Source organism: Nomia melanderi, chromosome 12, assembly GCF_051020985.1.
Source record: "Nomia melanderi isolate GNS246 chromosome 12, iyNomMela1, whole genome shotgun sequence".
Taxonomy (NCBI): Eukaryota; Metazoa; Arthropoda; class Insecta; order Hymenoptera; family Halictidae; genus Nomia; species Nomia melanderi.
The window spans coordinates 11,069,954-11,094,506 of record NC_135010.1 but is presented as its reverse complement, the minus strand read 5'-3'; the positions used below and the strand labels follow the sequence as shown (position 1 = coordinate 11,094,506).

The 24,553-nt window shown below is 47.4% G+C and overlaps 2 protein-coding genes across 4 annotated transcripts in view; one reads left to right on the top strand and one right to left on the bottom strand.

Annotated features, from left to right (window-relative positions):
• Window positions 1-982, top strand: part of nudC (nuclear distribution C, dynein complex regulator) — a 93,186-nt gene extending 92,204 nt beyond the window's left edge. Inside the window, exon 7 of the mRNA XM_031987941.2 lies at window positions 516-982. Coding sequence (XP_031843801.1) covers window positions 516-570 — 55 coding nt within the window. The 3' untranslated portion in view covers window positions 571-982. The remainder of the gene's footprint in view (window positions 1-515) is intronic.
• A 344-nt stretch (window positions 983-1,326) lies between these two features.
• On the bottom strand, window positions 1,327-24,016 carry LOC116431887 (plasminogen). 3 transcript variants are annotated; one of them, XM_031987938.2, is made up of 11 exons: window positions 23,006-24,016; window positions 21,052-21,653; window positions 4,516-4,612; window positions 4,234-4,355; window positions 4,053-4,148; window positions 3,834-3,967; window positions 3,276-3,406; window positions 3,002-3,201; window positions 2,733-2,867; window positions 2,116-2,340; window positions 1,327-1,807 (listed from the first exon to the last, which is right to left on the bottom strand). In XM_031987938.2, exons 2-11 carry the CDS (start codon window positions 21,253-21,255, stop codon window positions 1,517-1,519), a joined length of 1,635 nt encoding a protein of 544 aa, XP_031843798.1. In that variant the 5' UTR covers window positions 21,256-21,653; window positions 23,006-24,016; the 3' UTR covers window positions 1,327-1,516. The 3 variants fall into 3 exon arrangements, with proteins under 3 accessions (XP_031843798.1, XP_031843800.1, XP_031843797.1); XM_031987940.2 differs by having other exon boundaries at window positions 3,002-3,162; window positions 4,047-4,148; window positions 23,006-24,015; XM_031987937.2 differs by having other exon boundaries at window positions 4,047-4,148; window positions 23,006-24,014.
• Window positions 24,017-24,553: the final 537 nt, after the last annotated feature.

Genomic DNA, 24,553 nt, shown 5'->3' with positions numbered 1-24,553 from the left:
TCGTGAAAGTCTCTTTAAATGGGGTACAATTCGGCGACCGAATGCGGATGTTCGTTCAAGTGGTTTCGTTCGAGATCAGTGTCTCTTGAGATTCGATTCGCTGTTAATGTTGGGAAGATTAAGAAAGGAATGTATTGAAGTGAATTAATCATTTGTGTTAGAGGGATGAGTGGTTTTCAAAGTAGAGATGAAACGAGTAGTCGCCAGAAAGTAGAAACTCTTGTTTGAATGAATCGATGTAAAGGGTTAATAACCGTTGCGCGAAAGTTCTAATTTTCATAGGAAATCGGAAGAATAACTAGACTGAGGACTTAAGTTTTAACTTCCAACATTCACCTACTAGAAGCTCGTTAATGGGCATTTGAATTCCTGGCGATAATTTAATATTTCTACATAGCAATCGCTGTTTACATAAAAATTCCGTGGCGAATCCTCGGTCGACTTATCGCAATCTCCAGTTCGCAGCCCCTGTTTCGTAGAATCGTTGGATGCGTGACGTTCGAACGTTTTTGCAGGTTCATGGAGCAGCATCCGGAGATGGACTTCTCGAAGTGCAAATTCAACTATTGAGAGGATTCGGTCGGGGGTTCAGCGGGTCGTTATCAATCGATGGGAAGCGAACGCACCGACACGGCCGTGCCAGTGTCAGCCGGATCCAGTGGAACTCTATCTCGTTAATTATCACCTCGTGACGTCTCGACCTTCTCTGCACTTTCCTTTATTTTTTATACGTTGCGCTCCGCCGCGCCAGCCGCGGCGAGAGATGGCACCACGAACTGAACTCAGATTTCTTTACCGCTCGCTTGCCGATTTGATTCCCTTCGCCCCCATTCCTCCGGCGCTCCCTCAGTTTGCCCCGAGCCGACGGTACCAAGGGACGAGAAGCGGTGTCGAGAGTTGCACAAAATGTATGTCACGGATTTTTCACATTAAGTTTTCGTATAATTGAATAAAGAGTTTAGAGAGAAATTAGTTACGGTAATCGCGCCTTATCGTTAAGGACTCCATTGGTTGCGCCTATACCAATATTGAAAATAAAGTATATCTCTTTTCGTCAGTCTCTTTATCTTACCGAGTCGCATGAAACGCTCGCCGTTCGATCGTATACAAAGTGATGATCACGTGTTCAGAGATAGAGGGTGATAGGCTACGAGAATTTTAACCCTAGAATGACACGTGCACGAACGTTCGTCTACGAGTTCGATGAATATCGATTGGAATATCGTTGATAAATTTAGAAAACATGGAACAGCGTGATATTTTATCAAATATCTATTGAATCATTTTTAATGTCTTGCCGAGAAGCGTTGCAGCACCGTTCTAGGATTAAAGGTCACGACGATCGATTTAATTGCTACAATTAAGTTTCTACAATGAGTTATCACACGATTAATTTACGGTGATCGTTCCTTAAGCAGTTAAGAGTTCGTACGCAGTCTCCGAGTAGCAACACAGGGCACAATCATTAAGCTAAGTTAAGGCACACAAGTGTCCAATACTGTCCGTCGTTTGTTGATTAAAAATAGTCGTTCTCCTTCATCACTCGACTGATCCAGCGAACGTAATTCGACAGTCTCGCGTATATTCCGTATTTCCCGCGTTTCCCGCATCCCTCGCCGAAACTAGTGATGCCGAAAATGGTCCAAGGACGGTCGGGCCTTCTTGGGTCTCGACAGAGGAGCGGCCCACCGCTGTCGCCTGCGCAGGAGTCCATCTTCCCGCGTCGATATCCGGCGCAGAACATGTTGTCGGTGATCCTGTAGTCGACGTAGACGTCTCGACAGGCTTCGGTGGACACTATCGGTATCTAAAACAAACGAAAATCACATTAATCCTTTGTCATCGGAATTCTTCGAAGATAGGATCAGCAAAGACGAGTTAAGATAAGTAAATATTAACACATATTCAGTCAGGATTTTGTCATCTTCCGAAAACTAACATTCAGTATATTTCATTTTCTGCATGGAAATACCTTTATGTCTATATTTAAAATTGAACACTTTATTTCGATTGATTTACTTTTGAAAGACCTAAATAATAAACGTTTATTATTTCTCTGGATATTTGTGAAGATCTCTCGTTTCCGATGATTTTTGCTTGTATTCGAGAAGATACCTGTGCCTGATGAAGAACGTCGGTACCGAAGTCGTCGGTGACTCTCGACTTTCCCCATCCAATGATCGTGCAGAGCTGATTGGCGGGTAGAAGCTGGTTAGGCGCTGGGAGACAGGCGATTCCTCTCGATGGAGACGCGACCAGTGTGACCGGGAGACGCAGCATTGCTATGTCATTGTCCACGGTGTCCGCGTCGTATTCAGGATGCACCGTGACTGAGTCCACCTGAATAGAACAAGGAAAAAATCCATTAGACTCAATAGAACAAACTTCAACGAAGAGATACTTCAATCCGCTCTCTCTCTTTTTGCTGGTTTTAACCTTTTGAACTCTGTAGACTCCAATATTGCACCAGTTATAATATCAAATATTTTAACGAATCGAACTACCCTAAAATTATTAGATTTTCCACAGATCCAAATTTTCTACTGAGAAGGAAGATACAAGATCGAAGGGATGCTACAGTATTTTTCATTTTCACTAGAGATATCATAAAAATTAGTCGCAGTTGCTAAATTACAAAACCATCTGGAGTGCTAAAGGTTAAAACTTCGAGCGTTCAGGTGGAAAGGAACTTCGATCGAAGAGAACTTTTTCTTTCAGTTTGTTCAAGATACCCTCAACTCCAGCTCCGAGCCTTCTTTCACTGTTAAGTCGTGTTCCCCGATGCGAACGTAGAGACGTTTCCTGATGCAGTGCGCAGCAGTCAGCACCCATTTAGGCGAGATCAGAGTGCCTCCGCAAAAGGCCTCCTAAAAGAATATTTTTCTTCTGTTTTATTCGAGGAATTGCAACATTTAAAAGTGATACACCAGCAAGAATTGCAAACGGAAAGTTGCTATTTTATTCTATTCGTTCGGTGTGTTTCGTTCGTTAAGAGACTTACACGAAATCTATTCAATACTGCAACTTGCCAGGGCCAACTTCCGCGAACTGCCGGACGTCCACCGATGATTCTCGTGAAGTAAGAGAGCCGAGAGTTCTTCTGCGTACTCGGCAGGCCGCATTTCCAGGAGTGCGAATTTTTCTCGGGGATGAAGCTGTCGACTGTATTGGGATTTAACTCGAACTCGTCCAATACTATGTCTGTTAATGATCCGAATGATGCGCTTTATGAAATGATTGGGGGCGTGAAGTTCGCTTAATCGCCGATGCCTTACCGTCACTGTCCTCTTCTTGGCTTCCACGGATCTTCCGGTGGATCCATCTTTGGCAGAAGCTACCCTCCACGTAACAGTAGGCGCTTTCTCTTATCACGTCGCGGCCACAAATTCCTGGTTTCTTGCACCACCTTCGATAAAATTAATAATTTTTTAATTGAAATTTTGGAAGTTACTTTAAGCTTATATATTATCCAGTTCGATAACGAAAGCAATTTTGGTAAAGCAATGTTCACACGTTTCAGTATTGTTATTATTAAATGAAAATATATACTTAAGAAACAAGGTGTTTTGATAAGAATTGTATAAGTTCGATATTTTACTTTATGCTTATATATTATCCAGTTAGATAACGAAAGCAATTTTGGTAAAGCAACGTTCACACGTTTCAGTATTATTATTAAATGAAAATATATCCTCAAGAAACAAGGTGTTTTGATGAAAATTGTATAAGTTTGGTAAAGCAACGTTCACACGTTTCAGTATTATTATTAAATGAAAATATATCCTCAAGAAACAAGGTGTTTTGATGAAAATTGTATAAGTTCGATATTTTACCTGTGACGTTGCGTAGTGCACAGCCTCGTACACGGCGACCACTTGCTCCACTTCCCATAATGCCCCACGGACTTATCCTTTACGTCTTTGCCTCTTCTTTCTCCCTGTCTGGGTTCTGCTTCTTTCTTAGGAAGCTAGGATTATTTAAATACATTTTTTAACGTATAGCGACTACTTCTTACATTTAATTATCTTGAGGTTTTAGAATCCAACCTGTACCACGTGAAACTTCTCCTTCCGTCGATGCCCGCGTCTCTGTCGCTGCTTGCATCGCCTCCATCTTGCCTTTCTGTTGTGCTGACAGGTGCGCTCCTCCTTTAAAAAATTAATAGACACTCTTATTACGTCACTTTCCTTAAGAATCCTTAAGAATCTAGTGGAAGACAGTGTCTAAACTAACCCTGTGTATCGTAGTCCCACACTTCTTCTTCACTCGACACCTCCGAACGCGATTCTGCGTGCAATGGCGGTCGCAGACCGACCACTCGCTCCAGTTCGTAAAGTAGAACGATCTCGTGGATTCTGTAATCAATCGTTTCTGTCGTTGATGGGGACCAGTAACTAAATTCAGAAGTATCTCCATTCGAAACGACATTTAAAATGAATTCTTCGTCGTTTGATCGAGACCTTTTCGCGAAGTAACCACAAAAGATTCGAAAAAACAATTTTAGAAAGGACTCACTATTGTTCGCCGACTGTTCCAAGACGTAGTCCTCGTCGGGAACTCGTGCCCAGCTGGACTTATTGTTCCCATCGGTCACGAGCGTCCAGTTTTCGCTCTAAAATTAGCACAAAGCCAGTCGCAATTAATCATTTCCGACACAACAACAGTTTCAGAAACGTGACTCGACGCGCGTGTTTTTCGAAAGCCGAGGCCCGCCGTCTATGGGAATATAAAATTCATCCCGCGCTACGAAAGTATCCGCGACAATGGTTCCCAGGCATAAGACGCCGAGAAACGCACACGAGGAAAAGCAATTCCGTCGCGGAGCGCACGTCCGTCACGTAGGCAGATCGTTGCAAAAACGACCTGAGATTAACAGCTGCGAAGTAATGGACGTTGCGGCTGGATTCCAATTGAACGTATTAAACGGCGATTTTCGTAATTCGCCGCGCGACATTATTAACGTACCGGTTTGATTGACGCGGACCGAGGATCCCGCCAACGCGACCGCGAGAGTGTTTACCTTAAACTTGCGAAAATGTCTTGTGCATATTCAGCTGCATCATCAATCGTAATTTGTACTTCATTCAGGGGATTAGTCTTGTGAAATGAAGTTAAATTGGTTGTACCGATTGTTGCACAGTAAACGATGGAAACTCTAATGCTTTACAATCTTCTGATTGAAGAATCAATGTGTACGCAAAGCATCAAAGTAGTTATACTACTGCCTCAGCATTTCGAATCTTTCGAAGTTTCAAATTCACATTCAAATTTTCTAATTTTCTATCTAATTCTCGCAATCGAATTTTCAAATTCAATATTCCAAATTGAAACGAATCCACCGTATCTAAGTATAGCTACTTGAACCCAAGCACGGTTGAAGATAATTCTCCGCTGCCTCGCCTCTTCCTGCACAAGAAAATTCACTTCCCGAGAAGCGAAGCAACACTTAGTAACCAACCTCTTTAAAGCCCTCTTCCACAAAGCGAAATTTCAAATAGCCGTCATTCCCGCTCGGCCGAGCACACGTGGTCAAAGGGATTGATAAAAAGCCGGCAGGCGTGCCTCGGCAAGAATCCCCATCGAAATGGTAACCGGGTTTCCCGAGCGGGTCGCAAAGAAGTGACTCCCGGCAAAAAAGCAACGGCACAATTACCCGTTCTTAAGCAAAGAGTTAATAGAGCGGCGTTCGCGGCCGGATCGAGTATCGTCCAGCATTCCCCAAGGCTGTAACGCCGAGCACGCGGCACTAAACTCAATTTGCCAGCTCGTAAATGGCATCGCGACGTAACCGCCCGCCGGTGTCGCTAACCGTTCGTTGCACAATGTTGCGAGTGTCCAACGAGAAATCGAAATTCGCGTCTCCAGTGACCCCCTAACATGTCCGCTGCTACTGCCGAAGCATTATCGACGTAAGCATTCAGTGCTCTGTACGCTACGCATCGATATTGTATCATTAACACGTTCAACCCGGGAGTGGTCTACGCAAATACATTTTTCTACGTACTACTTTGCTGCATTTTTACCTTGACAGTATTTTTAAGAAGTCACACAACTACTCAGACTCCGGTGATTGTTACTGACAACGGAAAAGTACTGAAGTAAACAAGCGCCAGATGAATAAACAGCTTATCATTTTGTGTACGCCGAACATAGAGACATCTGGATTATTCCAGAATCTTTAACTAGCCTATTTTCTGCTAGATCAGCAATATAATCATCAATATCCAGGCTCTCAGCGGCAGATATTTAGCCAACGAATGTGTTGGTAACACAGTCGCAGTCGCGAAATCAAAGATCAATGCAGCTCTTTGATCGGTCTCTTTTTCGTCGGTTGCTACTTCGATCTTACAGGAAAGTCGGAGGCGAAGCAGAAAGATCTTCTTTATTCGAGTTGTTCTTTACGGTAACTAGGTTTCGAGATCGATCTAGGGGAGAGACTGGAACAGAGGTCGAAAGTGGAACTGGCACGGATCACACCCTCCTTTGAACGGCCCACGTACCCTTATTATCCTAGACAATGGAGACCCGCGACAGTTACCTCATCGAGGTCGGCCCGCTTGAGAAATCGGAGACCGAACTGGTTGCGATAATGGTGAGCGCTGATGGTCCAGCGGAAACAGAACACTCGATTGTCTTCATCGGACGCGTGGATGGCTGGAAATTATCCGTTCTCGTGTAATATGTCTCAGAGATCGTGTTCCCCTTTCCGATCCTAGTTTCATCTCGAATTTGCATCGGGAACACGCGTAATATTGGGTTCGTCGGATTGTCCTGTTTTTAATGACGTTTAACGATATGTTTTAGCTTATCGAGAGAAGCTTCGGTGATGTGTGCGTCGATCGTTAGCCTAACTGTGTTGGATCGCTTTATACGAGAGAGCAAAGTGTCTCTTTAGTGTACAATTCGTGTTTTACGATGTTAACGGGGCTTTTTCCTGCAGAAGTTTCTATTCCTTTCGCAAGGGGACGCAGTGCTCGAGATAAAAGGCAATAATTCGAAGGAAACTCTAGAAAGGCGTTCTCCGCGAGGGAACTTCGGGCAAAGCGCGATGCGAATCTCCAGGACGATGGATTTTACGGCTATTGCGAGTCGCGTTGAATTCATTTAAACGAGCCACAATAAGTTTGTTGTTCCCCCCGAGTTTATGATCTGGTTAACTCCGGATGGAGAGGAAACACGCGCGGCTCAGATTCACGGCGCCCGAGAGAGTTCAGGGTTAACGATGTTCCCGTATTGCACAATTAATTTCTCCGGCTGGCACTATAAAAAGAAACAGGTTCTCGGTCGATTCTCTTCGTTCGCGCAAGTAGTCCACTCCTCGAACTCCTTCCTCGCTTTAACTCGAGTTCCTCTTTAACCTGGAACACTCGCAAATCTCGCTCTATTGCGCTATTACCAACCCCTTACGTCAGTTTCACGCTCTGCCTCGATAGTCTATAAACAACATCCTCGACGTAATTCTTAAACAATCGAATTTTAACCGTTTGCGGACGGATGTCGGCATTTCGATAAGATGAAACATTCATATTTCGAAGACTAACTCGCGAACAAATGATTTAATCGGACAGCAAGAGATCAGACCGCAGTTTCCTTTTCTTCTATTAATTAAGCAACTGTAATTAAGCTTTATATGTTGAAGGTTTTGCATGTTCCCAAGAATTTTCCCCCGCAAAGGGTTAAAATTTGAAATTCCTCTCCTGTTAACCTTCAACTTTCCACCATCCGGAACTTCAGTATTCCAAATTATCCAGATCGTCGAATATTCTGAGACATTGTCTTCGAACACGGTACTTCATTTTAGCAGAATCGTTCGCCAATTTCTAAACTCAACCTATCTCTCCTATTAACCTTCAACTTTTCACCATCAACTTCAGTATTCCAAATTATTCAGATCGTCGAATATTCTGGGACATTGTCTTCGAACACGGTACTTCATTTTGGCAGAATCGTTCGCCAATTTCTAACCTCAACCTATCTCTCCTATTAACCTTCAACTTTCCACCATCCGGAACTTCAGTATTCCAAATTATCCAGATCGTCGAATATTCTGAGACATTGTCTTCGAACACGGTACTTCTAGTTTGGCAGAATCGTTAGCCGAGGAACATCGGAGTCACGCGCGTGACACTGTCCGTCAGAGGGAAACGAAAGGCGGACAAGGGTTAAGTGGACAGGTATACGTTCACCTTCCCCGTGAGCGCCATTCCCACAATGCATAAAACGGCGTCCCGCGAAACGAATGCCCGGCGCATTCGAGTACAGTTACAAGTACGTAAACCACGGGCGAACGCGCCTAGGCCAACACGACGGCGGATGGAATGTGTCCAGGCAGGGTGCCGTTCAGGGATGCAGCGGCTCGGATGCGAAACGGTATTAAACTCGCATACGTAATGCCAGTGAATCATTTGCCTGCGAGCGTAACCGGAATCTAATTCTCGTGTTAACCTCGGCGAACACCGTCCATCGATCTTTATTAACGATCTTTTTCTGCCTGACTCTTCTATTGAAATCTTTAAGGAGCTTACCGCTCCGTGTTCGTCCTCCGGAATCACTTCCCTTTAAAACGGCACGCGGTTTTTGCCCCGCAAACAAGGAGACGCAAGGCACCGCGGACTTCAGCCTAGTTTGGCGATGTCCACCACGCTGAATACAAATTCCTGTTGTCTTCTACCTGTCCCCGTAGCGAGGACCTTCCCCCTATTTTTCTCTTTGTTGACGTCGGCCGCGCAAGAAGCGACAAATTGTGCGAGGCAGAGCCGTCTTCGACGTTCGGAAGAATTCGCCGACGGAGTATCGTATATTAATTTCCGTGAAAAATGTAATCGACGAGAATTCAATCTATAAACCTTTTCTTCATTTTTCAGTGGATATTTCCAACGTTTTCATTACTAACATTCTTCATTAGGCATTTCGAAAGGAGATTAATTAGAATATAATTTCCTTGCACGACGAGATTGGTGTAATCAAGCTGACGGAAACCTGAACCATCCATGCATCTATAAAGAGATACCCTGAAAGACGATCGATTAGAATCTAATTTCCCAGCATGACTGGACGAAACCTGTACATTGATAACGTAATCATCGGCCGATTATTCCCTGTGCATTGTCAACATCGCCGGTGAAGGTACTTTCCACGACGAGGCTGGTATCGGGGGAAAAAATTCGAGACACGACGTAACACGGTAAAAACGTTCGGCAAAAAGCGACGCCGCGCGGTCGGAGGGATCGCAGGGATTTAACGGTCGTCGTTTCAATCCGAGCTAACAAAGCGGCGCAACAGCGGCATCGGTCAACGACAAGCTTCCCGAAGAAGTAGTCACTTTATAAAGCATCGATCCCGGCGCACTAAAAAGACGTTACGATGAAACCATTTTCGCCGCGACGCGGCCAACAAAGCGGCCACTCAGCGCAAAGAAGACTCGGCAAAAAGGCGGTCGGAAGGGGGTGAAGACGGGAAAAAACGGAGATTCCCGGAGAACCGAGGGGGGGGCGGCGGCGGGGGCAGGGTGAAAAGGGGAGAGCGAACCGCGACGAAGAAGATGGATAAGGTTCGGAAGCAATGACATTCGTTTCGCGGGCTGACGCCCCGGCTATACCGTAGATGGTAGCGCGGCCGGAGTGTCCAATGTCCGAAAATGGCCGGGGATTTCTTCGACGGTGGACTACCGCCGATTTAATACGGACTACTCGCCGATGGAACGCTCGCTATGGCGAGATCGCGGTCTGATTTATGTCCCGGCGTTCGGCCGCTCGCGCGATCCGAAGGCCAAGGTCCTCGTCCACCTACTATGGTCAGGATGACGGCGCGGCGTCGCGTAAATCGTCCGGCGTATGTCCGCTTCATGAGAATTCCGCGAATGAACGCCGCCACCGGCGACGATTTCGTCGATTTCGACTTTACTCGCTGCGCGTGGTTTCAATAAGGCAAAAACCTGTGGCGAAGTTGGAGCTTCGAAACTGATCGTACCTATGACACTTCGGTGATGGGGTCGCTGGAACTTGAGGATCTTCGTGTTTAGGGGTTGTCGAGTATTCTGTTGTAATTGGGTAACTATAGACTGGTGACTTGGAAGAGACGAATGTCTCAAAATTTGATTCAAGATGCTATTCTTTCGTTAAAATATCAGTCACAGTATATGTCTAACTATATAGAGTACTCTCGCGTTGAAAACGTCCGGCTTCCAAGGGTGAAACTATTTCAGTCCTTTCAACCCTAATCGTACCACGTGTTTTTATAACGAATCATACCACGATGTGTCACTTATGAGAATGAAAGGAATGATTAAAATCTTACTTTTGTACATAGGGCCCAAACTTTAGAAGCCCGAAGAAACTTTTGGAAATGCAATATGAAATGATTCGAAGTCACATCGTGGTCCGATTAGGGTTAATGCCGTGTCCGCGGTTGAACGCTCGGCTAAAGAACGAGGTAATGGTAAGTGGAAATAGATTTCGTGCTCCTCCTTGAAGACCAATGGTCTCTGGATCGTGACGACACGGTCAAGAGAGCACCGGAAGGTCGTAGCCACGATGTTCCGCGACGCTGCACGGATCTCTTTAACGCTTATCTCGTCCGCGACGCGCCGGTTCAGCGGAACGGGCCTCGTCATGCAACGCTCGTCCCTTCCGCGAACGCTTCGTCCGTTTTGCGAAAGAACGCGGCCCGGCCGAACGGCGCGACGCCTTCGGATTCGCGGATCCGTCTGTCGTCTGATCTCCACGTTCCACTCTGCTGGCCCGTCACGTGTGCAGTCATTAGACGATTCCTGTCCGCGCTCGCTTCTTAGCACTCAAGGTCCTAATGTTATCAAGTACTTGCCCGTGGCGGCCGATTACATCGTGATGCACGCGCGTGTCGGATATCAGTGGGCTGCGTGATTTTATGTAGAAATGCCTCGCGACACAGGAAAAATTCATAGTTATCCTATTTATCGCGAAGCTGGGCTTTTATTGGCGTCTCGCAACAGACTTGCTTTCTATTTTTAACGAAAGAATCGGCTAAGTGCGATCGGATAAGTGTTTCTATACATAGAACAGCGGGACTGCGAAGTTGGTAGCCTTGAGTGAATTTCATTCGTACTTAGAGAACCACTCGCAGATAATAAAATGCCTCGTACCGAGATTATGGTTATCAGCCGCATTTCACGGAAATCGTTGGGTAAATACCTGTATCAAGGATTTTTCCCCGCTTCGCGCTTAAGCGACCGCGTATTTGCTTACTGTTCTTTGGGACTGATCTTCTAGTATCCTTCCACTCTTGAGAAATAATCGTATCCACAAAATAAACGTTTGTGTAACTCGAAGCGAAGCCCGGAGTTAGAAGATCAAGAGAACCATAAATCTGATCCGTGATCCGCAATATTTAACACCGGGTCTACCGGAATTTATTGTACGATTTATGGTTCCTAGAGGAATCGATGTTTTGGAATCTTCGAGTTTAAGGCTAGACAAATGGGATACGTATTGTAAACCCGGTGTCAACGAGATTACACCGAGTCGCCCAGGTAACGGCGTCCGGATATCGAGTATAAAATGGCGAACCCTGAGCCATCCTCGTCCTCCTCCCGTTCCCGTTCCCCGCACGGACCGCCGTAGCGTGTCACGTGTCGGAAGAACTCCCGCGACTCCCACGGAATTTATTGCGAGCAACGAACGGTAGCGCGTTCGCTTGTTTACCGTGGTCCAGCCTGCATCCACGTGCATCCTTCTCCCTCCTCGGCGACGTCTTAATGCCTTGATGAGATCATCGCATGATTTACCGTCCCCCGTGCTCCGATGAGGAGCACACGACGCCGATTGTCCGCCCACTTGAGCGGAATCTAATGAAACACGGTGTGTCCCGGCCGAGCTTTGCGAAACCGATGCGACCAATGAAACTCAATTCCGCGGCGAGGAGTGGCCTCTCTCTCTTCCACCCTCGGAGAAAGGAGAAAAACGGAATTGATATTGCACGCATTGTGGCCGAGATTAGACTGCGATCGGCTAAGCTCGGCTGCCGGCTCGAATCGGGATCATTGAACAAGACGCCGTGAACCTTCGAGAGGATCGCTCCGCTCCGAAGGGAATCGAGGTAAAAATAGGCGACTTACGGCGCACCGTGAATATTTATTTTACCGAAGCACGGCAGGCGCGTTCCTTGTTCCCAGGGTTTCAAGAAACGAGTCTTTTTTAATGAACGCTTTTAGCCGATTCCGAAAATCCTTCGGCCGGGGGATGGCTCGATTAAAAATAGATGTTTGTTGCGGCGAGCCGTCCGGCGAGCTGATTTGTGGACACTCGTTAACGGTAATTGTTAGAATTTACTGGGAACGCGACGCCAGTCGTTGAAGCGTTGAAACAAAATCGCGCAGGCCATCGGGTGGAAAATATGTTGCGCAATTCCGTGTTGCGCAACGGAGTCCGCGAAAAACACGAGACGAATCTGCTGTGGGATACGTCGAGCTTGAGGATGTACGTCCAGGCGTCAATTAGAGGTGTCTCGAGGTCGTGTTCACCGTTGAATCGGATGATACGCAGCTCGTTCGTGGTCGTTTCGACCGGTTTGCCCGAATTTCGGAGGCGAGATTCAGTTCTCCAGTACTCGACTTCGTTCCAGTGAGAAGCCGCTATTTCTGGCCGGGTATTAACGAGCCTTAATTCGCGGGATTAGTTCGAGACGGATTGGAAGAGGGGCAGCTTGAACCGTGAAACCGTAAAGCCGGCCATTACGAACCCTCGGAGACAATCACCTGGCTGTGTTCCTTCAACTGCTGTCCCTCTGTTAATGCATTCGCTGCGAGCACTTTATGTGCGTTCACCATTGTGACGATCTCTAAATTGTTTCAAATTATGCCAGAATATGGAAAGAGAGTATTGTTGATAGACAGTGAACGTATTGAACACTTATGATTCTACAGTGTTCGCCGGAGCCACTTTGTCATGTGTAATTTATTAGGAAGAATTCTATGTTCATCCGATGTTCAGATTAGTTCCAAAGATTACTAATTGGCAACGGAAAAATTCACTTTTCTCAATTTCTTGCGGGGACCTCTGCCACAGGACTGACACGGTATCATAAGACAAGGGGTTAAACGGTTCCCCGCTTCTCTTTTTCCACTATCCGGGGAACGCGTTTAACGGTCCACGGTTATTTCCGGATCAGCGTCTTCATCGGCGCAACGACGCTCAGCGTCGCGTTGCTCTTCATTAGACACCGTTACGAATCGCGCGAGAGACGAGCCGGTTCCAGATGCGAGGGGATGCTGCGGCGGCGGACGGCTGTTCGTAAACCGTTGCGATATTTGTAGGTGCTTACTGTTTCGAGGGAGATTGGTGGGAGATTACGCTGATCCGTTGCACGGGAAAGCCTGGGGCCTCGTCCGTAATGAGCGAGGGAGGTTTTACTGGGTTTAGGAGCGGCTTATTATTTCATAAAATAATTAAGGGCACCACTTTGGAGCTTCGTGCTTCAATGAAGAATATAAAACCAAAAACCTGGACAATTTACTTATCGCGCGATCACTTTTGAAAATCGTGCACCCTATAGGATTACACTTCTTGAATAATTAAAGGAAATTAGACTCAACTAACAAGAATTCTATACAGCTAGAATATTTTTACAAACCATTGATCTATCGAATGTATATCAAACAAACTTACAAATTTTCTCTTCATTCCGAATCGATTACGAAGCATAGATCTCGCAACGAATGTTTTCAGCAAGGGATGAAACGCAGGCGACGGTCTAAAATTAAGGGTTGTATTTCTCAGATCCCATTCGGTCTGCACTAACTTGTCTCAGTATGGTCCGCGAGCCGCGCAGCGGACAGGAGCCAGGGTTATCTGCTCCCGTCAGAGGAACAGGCGGTTAAAGCTCCGTTTTATGGGGTGTTAATCCTCGAAACACCGTGCCCAGCCCTTCCATCCTATCCAGACACCAGTTTTTCTCCCCGTTCGGTCTCCGTCGGTTCGTTAAACGGCCGCGTTACAGGCTGAAAGCGACGAGCGGACGATTTTCATCGTTCAAAGTCGAACTGGGAAAAGAGGCCGTGGCGTTCCTTTGGCACCCCGTGGAGATTCCTTCTCCCGCGGGACCGCTCCGGGCAGCTCGATTAGCTTCTTGCTGCGTATCGTGACGACTATCGCGTGGAATTTCAGCCCGTCGCGGGGCAGGAAGTATGTTAACCTCGCGGCGGGCAAAAAGTTGTCGTCCCAACGGGGAGGAAAGAAAGAGGATAAGATGGAGGATTCGCCAGGACGAAGGGAAACGGTGGATACGCGCGGTGGGACTGATACAGCAGCTCCGCAAAACGTTCGGGACTAGCAGGGCTTTTTAGAGGGTTATTAATGCAAACGATCTTGTCGTATAAACTTGGCACGATCGTTCTGAAACGTGGACACTTCAATTTAAACCTTTAACGTCCTCCTCAGTTTCGCGTGGTGTCGAGTAAATGGAATTTTCTGCTTCAGTGTTACATCGGTGAAACAAAGTCCACTTCAGATTTCTTGGAATCTTGTTTCGCTGATTTACTGGGACATACTTTTATCTGCTGACATTAATACTACCGAGTAGTTAAGTTGACTTTTTGAAATTCTATAGAAGCTTTAAGAGTATCTATTGAGATCTTAATTAATTTGTAATTCAGTTTGCGTATTGGTAACTTCTTTAATAGTTTCTCAGAGAAGTATCTGTTACTACGTTATAATGGGTCATTTTGACTGGTAGGTTTAGCGTTAACAATTTCCCACGAAAGTATCAGTTATCTTTTCAACCATTGTACTCAAAAGATACCATGTTGATCCATCTGGTTTTACTGTTAAAGCCTATCACTTCCAGTATTTTCCACAAGAACTGTTCATTTACGTAAAAGTAGTTAGTTATCATCTGTTATCTTTTTAATAATTGTAAACAGAAGAGATCGGAGATTGGTAATTTTGAATGGTCTGGTAGTGTTAGTGTTAATATTCATAACATTCCAAAATCGATGTGAATCGGTATTGATTCTTCAGTAGAATTATGGAAAGTATAGAGTCCGCTGATTGCAACCCTCTAAGTTGTGTAACGATTGTTTAGAGTGAAACGTTGGTTTAGCAGTTTATACTTGACATAGTTATCGTTGAATCGTTGACTTGAATGGATCCCTCGAAACCGACTATTATTCTACGAACTATACAGTTCCCAGTTGCGTCCAGCGATCGAGCCGATCCCGTTCGCTCTCTCGCGGATCGTGAATCGCTGGGACGACTCGCTCCCACCCCCTCCGGCCGTTTCCTCGTCGTTTCTTTTCGTATTCCGCGCGATCGCCATTCCATTGTCTCGTACGCGGTGAAACGGTCAGCGCGATTAGAATTCTGTGCCTGGTCCCGGAGCGAGATCGGGGAAACAGATTCCTCGGCGCGATGTTAGTCGGTTAACGATTCCAACTGTACCGCCCCGTGGTGACGGGGAAAGGTCGATTTATCGAGAAGAGAAAATTTACATTCTCGCTTAATCACAAAATTTCATCTCGCAGAAATTGACAGAAAAGATGCAGGTTTAATAAAAACACCGTTGAAACTGGAAGAATCAAATCTCGGACCGGTATCGCTCTCGTTTCCAGATATTCTGAATAAAATTTTAAATCAATTTTTTAATACATTCCTGCGGAGAACCTTAGAATTCGGGAGACTTTATGAAAGCAAAAAGTTCTGCTTAATATTCCTAGAATGTGTTCAGAGTAACGACGAGATGATGCATAGTGAAGAGATTGTTATTGATGTAGGAAGATGATAATTCGAAGGTTGATCGATTGCAAAATCCATTTCGATTTTCGATTGCGTACAGTGGGGAGAGATCCGAAACAGCGACCAGTGCATGTGACATTGTACCTTTACTTAGAGGGTTTAGCAATCGTTCAAGCACGAAGTGGGAACCTATCGGAACGAGTTATTCCGGTATAACTTGCCCGCGTACAAAGAACTGCCCCCATTAATATTGTGTATTAAGCACGACTCGTTTTCTGCTGTGGCCGATTTAAACGATTCCTTCGATTCGAATCCGAGTTTACCAAACCGAGTCGTTTTCCCGTGCTAGGAGACCGTCTCTACCTCAATCCATCGATCGCCGTTGAATAATCGATCTCATTAAACCACCGTAACGTCACCTTCGCTTATCTGCACCTACTATCACCCGTTTTACGAGTTTCAAACGAAAAATCAGCCAGCTGGTGTCAGGAGTTCGATCACTGGTATTCAGTTGAATTTTTCCGGACGAAGCTAAAAACAGGAAAAATTCTATGAAAGCGCTACGTTCCTTATATTCTGTGCACCGGTGGTAAACAACATTTATCATTGCACCTGCTTTCTCTTCTACCGTTCACCCCTGCCCAGAAAACTTTAGGTCAGCCTTCCTCCGCGCGGGATATCAGAAATCGTGCGCCGTTGGAGTAGCCATAAAAGGATTCTTAAATTAGAAAGTGTAAAAATAGCTCCGATTCTGATACCGCGAATGTAAATATTCATTTAAATCTTAATCGGTATTATCCGCAGAACGATACCTGCCGCGGATTAAACGGCTAGACGTCTAAAAGTTTGTCGGATAAGGTCGAGACCGACAATGATCCCTGACCCCGAAGATTACACCGAATCCGTGTCGGTATAATCAAAACAAATCTCTGAAATAAAACTTCATCTTCCCCGCTGCCGTTCGAAATCTGCATAATGGACGTTTATTCAAATTTATTCAAATCAGCCGCAGCATCTCGTTTTTAGCGAATTCCGGGAAGAATTTAATACTCGAGCCCGAGGATTCTCGACTTTCCCAGGCTGAATTTCGCGGATCCAGTTAAGGGTTAATTCAGAGTACATCGATCAACCGCTCCGCAATGAAGGATCATTAACGGCGCCGAATCGGGTCAAAGCGTCGAGAGCGCTCGAGGATCGCCACGATCAATCTTCGCCGTCATAAGTATCGTCGCGGCGTACACCGGAATCCACTCGCGTGTCTGCATTGTCTGAACGTGAGAGTCGCTCTCCCCGTCTGGGATAGCGGTAAATTATTCCGTCGATCCCGGCACGCTAACAGAATAACAGAGACGAGGAGCCCGGCGGATCCCGTGACAGGAAGTTTCACCGCGGGGTGTCGTGGGGTCGCGCGCGCTCTCGAGATCCCGTCCCCCCGGGTCAGCCGCCATTTTTACGCTGCCGCGAAGTCGCACGGCCGGCCGGCCGGCCGACGCGCTGCACCGCGCGCCGTCTTTCTTTCGACGCGATCGCGTCCGACGACGGCCAACTATTAATTAGAGAATAACTCGATCGTTCGCGGGAGAAGCATCGGGAAACTGAGCAGGAAGCTGGTCACGGAGGCATTCTCTCTGCCGCGTTGTTCGAGGACAGAATGGCCGATCGGCGGTGTCCCTTTTTGTCGGCGGATTCGGTTCTACCTGGTACCGTTAACGATCGGGACTGGATTATTAATTAAGGAACAATGTAAACGCTGGGTATTTCCCACGTTTTTTCAAGGGAACATTATTCAGGACATTTTCGAACTGTTAATGAGGAACCGTTCCTTATTTCCTTAGGTTAGTTCGATAGAAGCTAGAATAGTGTTCTTGAAGAAGTAATTAACAAAGGAATTAAATATTCTAGAAGCATACTCTGCGACAGAGTTTGAAACCTGATGTTCGATTATCGATAATAGACACCGCCAGATTCGAATTGTTTGAATGTTTAGATTTATAATTTGTAGGATTTTCGTATCCACTTTGATTTCCAACGATTCGAATATTCCATGGAAACGAGCAACCTCCCCGCGGTCATTCCCATGGGCGACACTTTACGATAACAGTTTCGCCTAACAGCGGCGAAGGGAAAAGCATCGGTCCAACATCTGTCCGCTATCTGTTCCGTGGGCAAGAGTCCAAGCCATAAATTGGCCTGTTAGGCCCGATAAGGGAGGAACTCAAATAAACGGTTGTCCTTTTATCTGATACTCGGCCCCCCTGCCGCCCCTTTTCTGTCTCGGGATGTTCTTCATACGGGGATTTCTGACGGACAATATCCAGTTTACCGGTTCGGCGGGTCGTCCGACTGCGAATCTGGCGCGCGTTTGATAACCGAAAGGGAAGGGAACGCCGCGGATTTACGGCCCGGAGGGGACCGCGACGCGTTCCGTGCACGAAAACATCGCGATCGAGACAGGAACGACGTCCTAAATATAAACTCCGACTGCCGTGGTTCGCGGGGAGATGTTATCGGGATCATCGGCGTCCGGGAACGAAAAAGTTCGGTGTAAGTGTCGCGCTCGAATGCTCGGCTTTGATGTCCCACGGGTCTGTGGGTGGTAACCTGAGAGCCTCAGCTGCGAATTCTGAACACGAAACCGTCTTCCTCCAATTTCTTTCAGACCGCGCAACGAATCTTTGACAGGTTCTCGCTATGCGAATATTGAGAGCTGATAATCTTTGATCTCCCACAGAATCTTACAAGTTGAAGTAGTTAAAGTTTCAAAATTTACGATGTCAGACGGGTTCAAAGGATGATCCTAGCCTTGAAGATCGCTAGTAGATCACACATATGTAATTTCAAGACGAACCGTCAGTCGTAACAGTGATTTTTATTCAAAATTTAGCCAAAAACGTTTCCTAAGATCATAGGTGTATTAGAAGCGAATGTCTACATCACGTTGGAAAGATCGAAATAGTTGATCTATCGGTTCTCGCCAGCTTGTACACTTATTTCCGAGATCCACCGACTGTTTCAAAGCGATAATTCGACCAGATATTTTTACGGGCCGAGCGGATCCGTTATTTTCGGTCCGGCCGCTTCACACACGGCAGGAAGGACCCGGCGCGCAGGATCGTCGGAATTCGGGGATAGATACTAAATGAAATTATAGTAATCACCGGGCCGAAGCGAAGTTTCTCCGCTTGCCATTGCGCCCGTATAACTGGGTTCGCGGCAACACGACGCTTCATCGGCGGGCTCGGTTACCCGAGGGCTCCCCGTGATCATCGAACTGCCTACTAAACGGCGCACAGCCAATTTCACGCCGATGAATCGAGGCAAATTGTCCGGCATTTGCGGAAGGTACATTGTTCCGTCGATCGTAGGCGAGCGAGCGAGTAAGCGAGCGATCGCCGCTTCCACGGAACTGGTTCCTAAAACACGTGCCCAACGCGGCTCCGCCGGAGGAATTCTATTTGCGGTCTGGCGCTGGCCCATTAACGTTCCATCAACTTTAATTCCCCGACCGGGCGGGCGGCGGCGGGGTGAGAAACGCTTGTCAAGCAACTGGTCGAACGAGATCGATTCAGTTCCACCGGCGGATCGCATAAAACGCATATTTTATGGAATTAAACCGCGCAACATTATCGGCGTTCCCCCGTGAAATCGGGAACGGCGCGATCGACGCGGCCCGATCGCTAATTAACGTTTCGCATTTATCATTCGCGCGTGTAGTTTTAAGCCGAACATGGTCTTCATTTTAGCCCGCCGGGGAAAAAATGTAGTTTCCGTTGGGCAACTGATCCTAATGTGAACTTTCACCGTGGCCACTTGCACAATCGCTGCAGATGCTGTTGCGGTCGGCGACTATCTCGCCGGTATAGTAAAAATTCCGTTAACGGATCGTTCGTGAGCGGAACACGGGTATCAGAGATACGCGAACTGTCTTCTCGATCGAACGTCACACGGAACGCAGATGTCTGTCTCGTATGTCGCGCGCGTTCCGTTCGGCGAATTCGAGCGACGCGCTTATCTTCCCACATCCCTTTATGCCTCGGGCGTTTCTTTTCCTTCTCGAACATGTCGCGCGCGGAGTCCGAGCGAGACGGTTCGAAAGATAGGTATGTATATACGCCGATAAATATTGAAATTACGGCGCGTTAGGCGCGCGTAATATCCCCTCCCGTTTCGCCGGACGATTTTACGATCCCCGAGATCGATCTGCTTCGATCCTCCCATTCGGTAACTCGAGCCTGCGGCAATACTATCGCCGCCACGAAAACATGGAAAGAATTGTCGGTTCCCGAGCGCTCTTTCGTTTAACGACGTCCCGGATTGCTCTTAATCTCCGCGAAAAGTGCGGTTCTCGCAGATACGAGGGTATCTCGCCTTTAATTAAGCAGATTAATATGCGTCCGATGTAGGGTATCTCGTTCCCGTGATTTGCTCCGTTCGTTTCCTTCTTTTTTCCGCTCCCGTGGTATTTATTAATATTTTACGCCAAGCGGTTGCCCAACCGCGCGTACGCGGTGTCGAAACGAAGCACTGCCTCGAATTTCCCGGGGAAACGAACGAATCGGGGACACGGCTGCGAGAAATTATCGTCGATTTTCCGTGGACCGCGGCGATTTAAAAAATCCAAGGGAATTTAGAAAGCGTATTGTCCTGAATACTGCGGAAGACTCGGTATCGGCGATCGCGAGTTTCCAATACGTCCGATGCATTTAGGACAGCTGCATCCTCATTGTACGCTGCTGCCACATTCAACTTCGTATAAAAACAAAGAAACTTTCACTGATCGGACTCTTCAAAACAATCGAAACGAAGAGCAATAAGATACTCCGCAGACTCCAATTAAAAAACAACTGCGAACCAATCTCTCCAAGGTGAATTCCCGAAAGAACTTTCCAGATAGGAATACACCGCACCGACGCGTATCAATACCAAAACGAGGACACTTGCACGAAACAATTGAATCAAACAGCAATACAATACTCCACTGGAAAATAACTTAAAAATAACTTCCAAAGAGCTTCTCGCAATCAATCTCCAAATTACGAGCACACCACTTATTTCAACAGATATGCCAGGTACCAGAAAAAGATTGTATACTTTTCTTATTACCAACAAACTATAGTCCAATGTCAATTACGACAATATTCCCAGCCTAATGATCAAAATTGGTATTATCAGCAAGTCATGTTCACGTCATCGAATAAAATCAAATACACGGAAAGGTTCTCCGCGTTCAGATTTCGAAGTAAAGATCCGCGCGAACTTTTCCCGGTACCTGATAGATCGTCGTTGATTAATCGTCCGGCGATCAACTTGACAGTGAGAAAGAAAAAATCGCGTTAAACGTACTCACCGGAACGTCATCGGCGGACAGCACGGTCCCGATGGCGAGAACGAGAACGACGACGCCGAGGACCGCGTTCGGCCGTGGCAGCGTGGCGATCATGCCCGGTGAATCGAGTTGGCTCGCCAGTGGGGGCAGCCAGCGCAGACAGTTCGACGACGTCGAGGACGTGCTCGACGACGAAGCGGGCCGGTGCTCCTGTCGCGGATGCATCGCTTCATGATCGCGACGTGCCGCGTGCCCTCGTCCCTCCGTTTAGCCCCTGCTTCGTTTTCTCGTTTCCTCTAATGTCCCGCCGTGTCGATTCCTCCCTCTCTCCCTCGGGGAGACGCGCGTGAGTGCGTGCGAGTGAATTCTACGTGCGTGAACTCGCGAGCGTGCGCGCGGGGCTCTATAAATACGGCCGCGACTCCACGCGAAGAATTTCAAACAACCGCGCCGTAAAACACCATGAGTGGAAGAACTCGGCCTCGAGGAGGGGGCTGCGCTCGCTTCCCCTCGCGACGACGCTCTCGGTGTACACCGTCATCCGCGTGTGACGACGGGGTTCGGGACGCGACGGATCCGGCGGGACTTTCTTCTGCTTCCGTCCTCCCTTGCGACGATGGAACCTATTCGTTGAAAGACAGCTGTGTTATTAATCGTTTTTATCTTGCGGTACTTTAAGATGTAAAATGGAAAATGGCCGATATGTCGTTAGATTCTGTGGAATCGGAATTGATTACGACGAACGTCGTTATAGTTGATGATCGATGCCGTTAAATTGCTTGGAAGTAATTGTTGTAAGATTGATATCGTATAGGAGTGGTTGATAGCGTGTCTAATTAGATAATAGAGCAACGCAGGAATTGTGATAGCGTATAATTAATGATCGCTCCTATTTGTCTTTGGTACTCGTCTATTACCGTTTATCTTTCTTCTTCCCTCAATTTGCGAGGCCTGACGCCTTCGCGGAAGTTGGCGCGAGTGATTTCGTTCTAATTAATTGCCGGCAGTTCGCAAGGGTTCGCGGTATGCTTTGGCGGGCCTATTAGGTATCCGCAGTAATTAGATCCCGGGCTGTTCGTGAAACTTTACGATTTAATGCGGCGATCCGTAAAAAAAAGGGATATTGTGGCGCCTTAGTTCTTGCGCCGGGGATTTTAGTGCGTCCGTAATGATACACGGTGACTCGCGTATTTAAATTCTGATCGGGAAAAATGCAATGCGACGGGTATCAAGGGAAACGATAGTGCGGCGATGCCCGAGCTGGTAACAGTTTCGAACAAGAAACGCGAAATTAAGGAGAGACTGTTGCGAACAGACGAAACGGCGAACGGTGTTAATTATTTTGTCGGATACCTGGCCGCGGGACTCCATCCCGTTCAACGGGTTAATTAAACCGAGGTATGCGATTCCCCTTATTTCTCGAATTTTTATAGCCGCCGAGAGCCATCCAACTAGTCGCTAATTGTCGCCGATTAGTCGCAAATAGAGCAACCAGATAGCCCCGCCGCGAAACGTTTGGTAATTACAAGGATTAACTCGATCAATCTCGGAAAGAGTTTCAATTAAACGAGACTCGCCGATCGTCTCGGCCCAGCCGGATGCTACGCGGCCCGGCAGCGATTCCGTTAACGACCGTAAAACGAGTGTAAAGCTGATCGATAAAGCCGTCGGATCGATGGATCGGGCGGATGCAGCCGGTTGCGTAGGATTACAGTAGGAGGATCGCGCGAGAAACTGCGAGCCGAGTGGGACATACAGGTGGCGAGAGGCACGTTCCCTTGCAAAAAGACACCAGGATATTACGAGCGTCCACGCAAAGCGAGCCGGAGTATACGTTACGTTGCGATTCTTTATGTAACACCGCGAAAGTGGATACGATTCACGAAGTGGCCGTGTCTCTCCTGTTTCATCGAGATTGGACGGTGTCGAGCTGCCAGCGAGAAGTGAAACTCTAATGTTCATTGACGAAACTCACCCCTCTACGATCTTCTTCCGTCTCAAACGTGAAATGTTCACGAGTCTGACGACCCTTGGAGCTTCAGGGTCAAGAAGACTGTCCGAACGTTCCTTTAAAAATCAGCTTTCGGAACCGAAGTATCGGTAACTTCAAAAGCGTCCAGCGTCTTTAAGGAGGATCTCTCTTGTCTACCGTCTGCGAACACCCGGCAACTGCATGGAACGGAGTCCGTTCTCCAGTAGGAATTGTTCAAGTACAGCGAGGAGGCAACAGCGTGCCAGCGTCCGGTATTTTTAGTTCTCCCTGCTTCCACCATCTGTCTTCGAGTTTGGGTTTCCTGGTCGTTTTAGACGGCCAACGTCGCACCGTCGAGACGGCGCGGTTCCCTCGTCCCGACGCCGCGGACGGATCGGTACATATTACTGTAGACACTTCACGCCTTCGGGGTACACTCCATTATTCTTCCCTGACGTTCACTTAAAGGGCCTTGCTTCTTTGACTCGCGAGCGAAGGATCGGGGGCGATTCTCAGAAATTGTCACTCGCGGATCCTCCGTCCGCTTCTCTCGTCCCTTTCCGTCGGAACAGTCACTCTATTCTTCGAATGTCTGGCTAAGTAGCCCCGAGAGTGCCTCTTCGCGGGATTTCGAACGATCCTTTGGAGAAGGCTCGTGACGATCGGACAACCAGGAAGACGATCGATCGTGGGTCTCGACGATGACTCTCGAAGCGGAGCTTCCCGAGCACACGCACGTGGCTCCGGGCCGACTGACGAGATACACGCGCGAGGAAGTATCAACGGAGGCTGAGAGGAGTGGCTACCAAGCGAAGCGGAAGTGGAGGGTGATTCCGTGGTGGTGGGGTGCAGTCTGATAGGGGGTACTGTCGTCGGATCTCTCACGTGGACGAGGAACGCATTGCCCGGGGACGGCGATGCCGCTCCGAAGATGGACTCCCGTATGGGTTTTGCGATTCCCTCGGACAAGGCGGACACACGCGATCGTTCGTATCGATGATGAAAGCGCGAGTGGCCTGTTCTTGCTTATTATCGGATTAGAAGCGACCGACGGGGGAATAATTTTCTCTCGATGTGTATTTTACTGTCGCCAGGATATAGGTCGCTCGTTTGTGAAATTGCGACGTCGAGATAAAGGCGCGTATCCAACGTGACCGCGCGTCTGTAAATAGAACCGACGATCCGATGACGCGCCGATTGTAATATTCAGCAAATCGATTCTCGTAAAAATTCATTTCTCCCGATAAACGGGAAACGATCGGCCGGCGAGCCACCGTGAAACGGCCGTCGGTGTCGTCGTGTCACGCTAACGTTTCACTCGGGGATAATCGGCGCACGGTGCCGGGCTCGTTCGGTATATCAATTTTTGCGCAAGAAGATAACCATTAACGCGGTCCACGTAACACAGGGACCGTCCCATTCTTCCGACAGCGAAGAAAGTAAGGGTACGGGGATCGTTTGAAAGATTCGGATAATGACACACGGTGATTCCCCTAACGGAGTATCTCTGCGGTCTGGCCACGCCCATCCCTCCGACATGATTACACGAAT